Source organism: Mandrillus leucophaeus, unplaced genomic scaffold (genome assembly GCF_000951045.1).
Source record: "Mandrillus leucophaeus isolate KB7577 unplaced genomic scaffold, Mleu.le_1.0 Scaffold1918, whole genome shotgun sequence".
NCBI lineage: Eukaryota > Metazoa > Chordata > Mammalia > Primates > Cercopithecidae > Mandrillus > Mandrillus leucophaeus.
Genome location: NW_012101941.1, coordinates 3,630 through 12,682, shown reverse-complemented (window position 1 = coordinate 12,682; position 9,053 = coordinate 3,630). Strand labels below are relative to the sequence as shown.

Sequence of the window (9,053 nt, the reverse complement as noted above, 5' to 3'; positions counted from 1 at the left end):
TGGCTAATGATAATTACATTTCAAAATAAAAACATTGTCCTTTGCACAAGTACCTCAAAAAGGTGTTAAGCCCATGAGTTTTTGAACTCAGAAAAATATGTTTTACATACACTTTCTTGACACAATCCTTAACAAATTTTATAAGAAATGAATATTGATCAGCTATTGAATTAACTTGAGCAGAGATTCTTTCTACTTTACTGCTTCATTAGTTGTGATGTGACGGCAAATTCAGATCCATCTAGTTTAGCTTGAGAAGCCTGCCACAAACCATCCAGTCTCCTTTAATCATCACAACAATTCCAAGAATAGTGTGGATAGCATCAGCGTTGGAGTCATATTGCCCTAAATCTGAGTTCTGCTTCTGCCGCTTCTGGCTGTCTTCCTAATAACAAGTTCGTTAACCTCTCTAAGCTTCAGTTTCTTCATCAGTAGTATGGGTGTGGTTAAACAAAAGGTCTTATAGACTGTTAAAACATGAAATGAGATCATGTATTTAATGCTCTCATTTAGCACATAGTGAGCATATATTTTAAATGTTAGTTGTTGTTGTTATCCTCCTTTTGCAAGTGGGGACATCGGGCCTTCCTATAAGTTTAATGACTTATTAAAGGTCAGTGATTTGATGGGGATGTCCAACCCCAGACCAGTAATTCGATGGGGATGTCCAACTCCAGGACTCTGATGCCTGAGAGTTTTCTACAATGGAATGCTGTAACCATGAAGCATACCACACCATACACCATGCTATGCCCTGCTGCATCATCCCACGCTCCTTGTCACGTCATGCCACAGCACAGCACACACACCCTACTGCCTACCATGTCATGCCACACCACAGCATGCCACACCACACCACATACCACATACCACATCACACCACATTGTCTGCCATGTCATGTTCCTAACAGCATTACCCCTTTAGTAATCATCCTCATTTGCTTGCTCTATGTGCTTCCCAAAGGATACCACTTTCCATGATATTGCTTTAGATCCCAGAGACCCATGTTCAATTCCCAGCACTGGCACAAAATCCAAGGCTTTCAGCAGAGGATGCAGGCCTCTGGCACAAGTCTGTGACCACCAGAGGAAGGGCACCTTTCTTTTTTACTAAAACATGGCATCGGCTGGCTGTACCCCTACAAGGGATGGTCCTGTGCTGTGTGGCCCTGGATTTCCCTTAATAAAACACATTCTATTGAGAAACCCCAACTCTGGCTTTAGCTTGATCTGTGGATTATTCCAGACTGTGGTAAATTCCCTTTCTAGGGTCTTCTTCAGTCTGTTTTCAATGGTAGATGTATTAGTCTGTTCTCATGCTGCTAATAGAGATATACCTGAGACTTGGTAATTTACAAAGGAAAGAGATTTAACTGACTCATAGTTACACATGGCTGGAGAGGCCTCACAATCATAGCAGAAGGCGAATGAGAAGCAAAGTCCCATCTTACATGGTGGCAGGCAAGAGAAGGACTGAGCAAAATGGGGAAAACCCCTTATAAAAACCATCAGATCTCATGAGACTTATTCACTACCACGAGAACAGTATGGGGGAAACCGCCCCCATGATTTAATTATCTCCACCTGGCCCTGCCCTTGACACATAGGGATTGTTACAATTCAAGGTGAGATTTGGGTGGGGACACAGCCAAGCCGTATGAGGGTCTAAGACAATTAGCATGAAAATTCTTTGCTTCTGACTTTCATGTCTTTCAAATTTATGAGATACACCCAGTGCAGTGGCTAAAAGTGCATTTTGAAATGATGCAGTTGTTTAAAAACACTGACAACTTATGTACTGGCATGTTTTAGTTGGCCACAAATGCAACATAGCTAATAGTGTGGGCAGTGGCTATAAAAATCTGTGAATAAAAATAGGAAATTTAAGTCAAGAGACTCAACACTAGGAGAGGAAATAGTCTCACTGCCCCTCTGTATCATTATTGTCCCTCTGAATCATTCGGTATCATTAGGTCCAGGTCATATTTTAGAGGAACCAGGATGAACTACCGTGTATTCTCTGGTTGGAACTAGCACGATGAGTCTGGAAACATATTCACTGATTTGTTCCATAAGTACTTACCAAACAAAAATCTAGATGTCAGGGGTGTGCTTAGCACCAGGGAAAAGTGAAGCACATGGTTCAGCTCATGTTTCTTATGAGCTCACAGTGCAGGGAAAACAAAACATGTGAAGAAGAGGATGAAGAAGGTTCTAATCTGAACGTTGAGAACCTAAGACAGGCCATAGCTGTCTTCAAATGTTTGAAACTCTGTCATGTGGAAGAAGGAAGCTGGGCTGGAGGTTCCCATCATAATTTGTGCAACACTCATACTATCATCCTGTATTGTTTTCTTTTTCTTTGTTTTTAAATGAAATTAAAGTTTTAAAGAGTAATACATTGATTTGGTTGAAAAAGGAAAATAATTTTTAAAAAGAAGTGTACACAGTGAGAAAATCTCCCTTCCACTTCCGGTCTCCTATCCCACCTCCATGGTGAATAATTGGTTTCTTGTGTATTCTCTCAAGTGTTTTCTTTGTGCAGATATGAACAAATACAAACATATATTCTTATTCCTCTTTTTCTTACATGAGAGTTAGTATTCTATATATCTGCATCTAGATATCTATAACTATAAATCTATACACACATATTCTGCAACTCACTTTTTCACTTAGTATTTATCTGGAAATCTTCAATACATGGAGATTGTCTTCACTCTTGTACAGCTACACAGTGTTCTATGTATAGAAATACATTGTTTAGCTAGGCTTTGTTGATGGATATTTGATTCCAATTTTTTTTCAACTTACGCTACAACATACGACCTTTTATGTATTCATTTTGTACATGGGCAAATGTGTCTATGGACTAATTCCTGTAAGAAGGTTGCTGGTTCCAAGAGCAAATACATTTGTAATCTGGATAGGAATTCCCAAATTGCCTCCCATTGGGGTTATGGCGTATTGTACTCCTCCCAGCCTCCTCCTAATATGAGAATGCCTGTTGCCCTCCAACCTCACTAAAGAGTGTGTTGTCAAACTTCTTTGAATTTTTTCCAAACTGATAAGGAAGAAATGTCATTTCAGGGATTTTTCAATTTGCATTTTTATGTTCAGGGTCATACATCTTTTTCCCTGCAAAGTGTTTGTTTATATCCTCTATATATTTTTTTTCCTGCCACAATATTTTTAATTACGTATAAAGGTCTGATATGGCACCTAGGGACCCATTTCACCCACTGCTCTGTTTGGCCGCCAGTCTTTTGTCTCTCTCTTCAGCAATGGTGAGGCGGATACCCTTTCCTCGGGGAAGAGAAATCCATGGTTTGTTGCCCTTGCCAATAACAAAAATGTTGGAAAGTTGAGTGGCAAAGCTGTTGCCATTGGCATCTTTCACGTGAACCACGTCAAAAGATCCAGGATGCCTCTCTCTGTTGGTGATCACACCAATTCTTCCCAGGTTAGCACCTCCAGTCGCAATACACAGGTTACCAGTGTCGAACTTGATGAAATCAGTGATCTTGCCAGTCTCCAAATCAATCTGAATGGTATCATTCACCTTGATGAGGGGATCGGGGTAGCGGATGGTGCGGACATCAAGAGTCACCAGATGAGGGATTCCTTTTGTGCCCACAAAGATCTTTCTCACTTTGCATAACTTGTACTTGGCCTCCTCAGGTGTAATACGATATACAGCAAAGCGACCCTTGGTGTCATAGATCAGACAGAAATTCTCTCCCGTCTTGTCAATGCTGATAACATCCATGAATCCAGCAGGGTAGGTTATATCAGTTCGGACCTTGCCATCGATCTTAATGAACCGTTGCATGCAAATCTTCTTTACTTCATCTCCTGTCAGGGCATACTTAAGTCTGTTCCTTAGGAAAATGATGAGGGGGAGACACTCTCTCAACTTGTGGGGACCGGTGGATGGACGAGGAGCAAACACACCAGTCAATTTATCCAGCATCCAATGCTTTGGAGCTGCTACCCGCTTCAGATGCTTCTTGGGACCACAAGCCATGGCTGTGTTAGGCAAGGAAAGAGGACCTCCGTCTTCTGGTGTGCGTAAAAATTGGGCCCCCTCTATTTTTTTTTTAATGGAGCGATAGTCTTTTTATTCCTGATTTCTAGGAACTCTTTATATATTAGGGGAATTTCCCCTTATGTGCTGTATTGCTTTTTAATTATTTGTTGAGGTGTCTGTTTTCACTAATAGATGAAGACAAAACTGGGACTAAAGCCTGGAAGCAACAGTGAGATATTTTGGGGTTCAATTTTAAAAATAATAATGAGCCCTTAATAAGTGTCATGTATGACTTTCAGTGCTTTGATTCTACTATCTCATTTAGTCTCCACCATAATTCTTTGAAATGGCTATTATTATAAACAGATGAGACAGAAGCACAAAGATATTAGATAATCTGTCCAGGGTCACACAGCTAGTAAATGGGGGAGTCAGTATTCAAAGCCATGCATTTGAACCCAGGACCCAGGCTGGTAATTACAACATTTATTAAGTGTGCAGAGCAAGCAATAAGATCACATTAATGGAAATGTTTAAAATAAGGTTGGGAGATGGATACTTCTGAGTCTTGTGGATAAGTTCCTAAGATTGGGAAGGCCTTGCACTAGATGACCTGAAGAAGCTCTTCCAATCCTTCTTTGTTTTTTTCTGACAATGCCATGCCTGACCAAAAAGACGAATCAGGATATATGATGTACCATATGGGACTTGTCTGCTCCCAATATGATCCATCAGCAGACACTGCAACCCACTCAGCATCACTTCTGCTGCATCCAAGGGCACCTGAGCTTCCATTTACAAACAATGATTTTGTAATAGACTTTGGGGGCACACTAGGTTACTAAGCCTATGTACATATGAGAATGTCCTTCATTTTGGTACTTTGCACATAGTAAGCATTCAGAAATTTTTTTCATTGAATTAACACATGATTGATGGTAAAGCTTATTCCAAAGGCTCTTGAATGTGACTCAATCAGATGGCAACATGGAGGTAATAATCCAATCAGTAATTACTTTGCACAGACTGTGCAAAGATATGAAGATGTATATGAAATGTTTCTTAACAAGTATATAGAAAAAGACAACTCACAACAAAGGCGGGAAAGCCAATGAGTCCCAGATGAATGGTCATGACCCTTGGGGTGGAGATGAAGAAAACACTGAGGAGTGGGGTAACAGGAAAAAGCTTCCCAGAGGAGGCGGGACTTCACCAGAGATGTTATTTGGATTTGGAAAGAGCGATTTGGAAAGAGCGAAGGAGCCTTTCAATTGGGGAGAAGGACTTGAGCAGAGGCACTGAAGTAGAAAATCTTATGTTATGTTTGTGGGCTTAAGCAGTTGTGTTTTTTGTGCAGTCTCAGAAATAAAACCCTAAAGGCAGGCTGGGACCCTGCTGAAGCGGATCCTGAATTCTAAGCCAAGGGATGGGCAAAGATGGTCACAGAAGGCTTTGAAATAGAGAAGTGACGTGGTAATAGTGCTGCTTTGGGGAGATGAATATGTCAGCCATGTGCAGAGTAGTGCAGGGTGAAAAGAGGTGAGGCTGGAAGCTGGAGAACACTTAGGAAACAATCACAGTACTCCTGAGAGAAGGTGATAAGTGTCTCTCTAGGGAGGTAGCCATGGAATGGAAAGAAAGCTATAAAAAGAATTATGGGTGATTCCAAATATATGACATTTTGGACTAGGCAAAATTGTGGAGACAGTAAAAGGATTGGTGGTTGCTGGGGTTAGGAAGGAGGAAAGGATGAATAGGCAGAACACAGGAATTTGGTGGAAGTGAAAATATTCTATATAATACTGTTATGGTGTATGTATGTCATTATTCTTTTGTTCAAACCCAGAATGTACACCACCAAGAGTAAACTTTAATGTAAACTACAGACTTTGGGTGATGACATGTTGTTGTAGATTCATCAGTTGTAACAAATATAGCATGTGTCTTGGTCAGTTAGGGCTGCTGTAACAAAACACCATAAACTAGGTGGCTTATAAGCAGCAAACATTTATTTCTTACAGTTTTGGAGTCTAGAAAGTCTAAGATCAAGGCACTGGTAGATTCAGTGTCAGGTGAGGGCCCACTTTCTGGTTCATAGATGGCATCTCCTCTCTGCATCCTCAAGTAGTGGAAGAGACAAAGGCGCTCCCTTGGGTCTCTTTTATAAGGGCACTAATCCCACTTATGAGGGCTCTGTATTAGTCCGTTTTCACACTGCTAATAAAGACATACCCAAGACTGGATAATTTATAAAGGAAAGAGGTTTAATTGACTCACAGTTCTAAATGGCTGGGAAGGCCTCACAATCATGGCAGAAGACAAAGGAAGAGCAAAAGGATGTCTTACATGGTGGCAGGCAACAAAGAGAGAATGAGGACCAAGCGAAAGGGGTTTCCCCTTATAAAACCATCAGGTCTCATGAAACGTATTCACTACCATGAGAACAGTATGGGGGAAACTGCCCACACGTTTCAATTATCTCCTACCAGATCCCTCCCAAACATGCGGGAATCATGGGAGCTACAATTCAAGATGAAATTTGGGTGGGGACACAGCCAAACCATATGATCTTCTCACCTCCCAAAGGTCCCATCTCCCAATACTATCATCTTTGGGGTTAGGATATTAACACAGGAATTTTAGGGCAACACAGACATTCAGACCACAGCAGCTTGTGTGGAGGCAGGGGCATATGGGAAATCTCTGTACCTTCCTTGCAATTTTGCTGTGAACTTAAATCTGCTCAAAAAATAGTAAGAATAAAGTATTTTTTTAAAAAAGAAAGGGCTGGGTGCAGTGGCTCATGCCTGTAGTCCCAGGTACCTGGGAAACTGAGGCGGGAGAATTATTTGAACCTGGGAGGTCAAGGTTGCTGGAGTTGTGATGGTACCACTGCACTCCAGCCTGGGCAACAGAGACAAAAAAAAAAAAAAAAATTATAGGGACTGGCTAGATAATTCTATGTGGGGGGAGGGAGCAAAAGAGCTATTGAAGTGCAAACGAATTTATAATACACATTTTTTGCTATTATCCATGTTATACATAGCATTGAGGGAATCTGACCAAGAACAATTATTTTTCTCTTTAGAAATCAGAAAGCAAAATTCTATCAGCAAATGATAAATAGAAAGATGTTTGGGGATAGCCCCTGTTTTTGTTCCAAGGTAATTATTTACATAGTAAAGGTAGCTTAGAGCCCTCTCTGATTGGAAACATTAGGAGCAGAATACATTTAAATTTAAATTAGTTAGGTGAATTGGAAGGTAGTGGTGGTGGTTGCATAACTATTAGTATACAAACACTACTGAATTGTACACTTTAAAAGGGTGAAATTTATGGTATATGAATTACGTATCAATAAACCTATTCTTCAAAACAGCAAAGGAATGTCTATATAGGATTTTAGGCATCTTTTCTTAAGATCTAAGTAAATTATAAATAAGTATTCACCTCTACCATTTCCCTAAAAAAGATTATTTCTCAAATAAGACCACAGAATCACATTTCCATCTTTAAACAGCAGGCAAAAACAAATAAACAAGATCCAAAACATGATTCCAAGCTTATCAGAACTTTCACCATCATTTCATCTCAGTGCTCTGCAGCTTTATGCTTTCCAAGGTACTACTGAGGACTCTGAAAAAGATTTAGACCCTAGTCTGTCTGCTAAAGCAATTATTTTTCCTTTAAGAGAATTTTTTGCTAAAGTGAAAATATCCTAGGCAATGCAAATCTTGGCCCTTCATAGAGAAGAGAACAACTTGCTGAATCATGTTTATTAAATATTAATTATGCAAAACCAAAAGCGAAAGTTATTATTCTGGCAGACAAGCTTTAAATAAGGCAGTGAGTTGAGGAAAGAGTAGTTGCTCATATTCTTAAACCCCCAAACATGTTCATCAGCTTTGGCTTAGTCTTTTGCTAGAGAATGCAGGCTCTTTTTATTTTTAACTCTCTTAACTAACCATACAGATAAAACTGATTGAAAATGGGTGTACCTGGATTTCTCAGTACCCATTTGTCATGTTAAATCACAGTCCACTTAATTTGAGAAAGAGAATGTTTTCTAGGTGACATAGAGCTTCCTAGAGTCTCTCTGGCATATTCATCCCTCATGGAGGACTCTGTTGTCAAATGTATCACAGCCTCCAGACTGTGGGCCTGCTGAAAAGGTGAGTAGGAGTGTTCAGGGAAAAAGCCTCCCAGCCTAACCTCTGTGCAGGCTGCTGCTGTCCATCACATGGGCAGCTTAGGGCAGGGGATTCTGGGAAAGGTGAATGCAGATTTACTTTCGGTCATTGATTCTGGCTTTTAATTCTTGAATTTTAACATGCACCTCCCTCTGCACTGTCATTACAGTTTTTTTATTATGCCTACACTTTAAAAAAAAAATTTCTCAATTTAATAGGACTAATGTCCCCTATACCTGTTAATATTGGCTGTATTCAAACAATAATTGGCATTTTTGTTTCTCTAATTCCAGGGAGAGGGGTAAACCAGATGTTTGTCTAATGGAGCATTTCTATCTCTGTTCTCAGAAAACCTTTTTGTATAATTTGTTATTTATTTTTCTTTCTGGCATTTTCTGTCTCCATTTCAGTGCAGTAAGAGGAGCTTTATAGAGTTGTGGAAGTACAATCTTAAACCATAAGCTCCTTATCTCAACCCTAGCAAGTCAGAATAGGCTCTGTCCACAGGAAGAAGGCTCATCTGTAGGCACTTAACCCTCTCATTCCTTTTCTATCTGTAGTTTTGGTAAATTTCAGCTTTTTGTGCTCAAGTCAGTCATCATCACAGTCATGACAGGATCTATGTCCATTGAAAGTACTTAATGAACCGCCACCTGCTCATGGAGCTGTGAAGACAGCATGGCCTTGGACTCTGGGGACTTAGGATCTAAGGCAGACCCCAGAGAGCATGGGTGTGGACTGGATACATGAAACTCCTTCTGGCCCAATCTACCGTGAGAGGTATTAGAGATAAAGGAAGAAACTAACGAACAGATGGTAATATGTTGGAGATG

At 40.2% G+C, this 9,053-nt stretch overlaps 1 protein-coding gene across 1 annotated transcript; it reads right to left on the bottom strand.

Moving 5' to 3' along the window:
• Positions 1-3,179: 3,179 nt before the first annotated feature.
• On the bottom strand, positions 3,180-4,078 carry LOC105538416 (40S ribosomal protein S4, X isoform-like). Its single transcript, XM_011978263.1, has one exon. The coding sequence runs from the start codon at positions 4,025-4,027 to the stop codon at positions 3,236-3,238; it is 792 nt and encodes a 263-aa protein (XP_011833653.1). The 5' UTR covers positions 4,028-4,078; the 3' UTR covers positions 3,180-3,235.
• Positions 4,079-9,053: the final 4,975 nt, after the last annotated feature.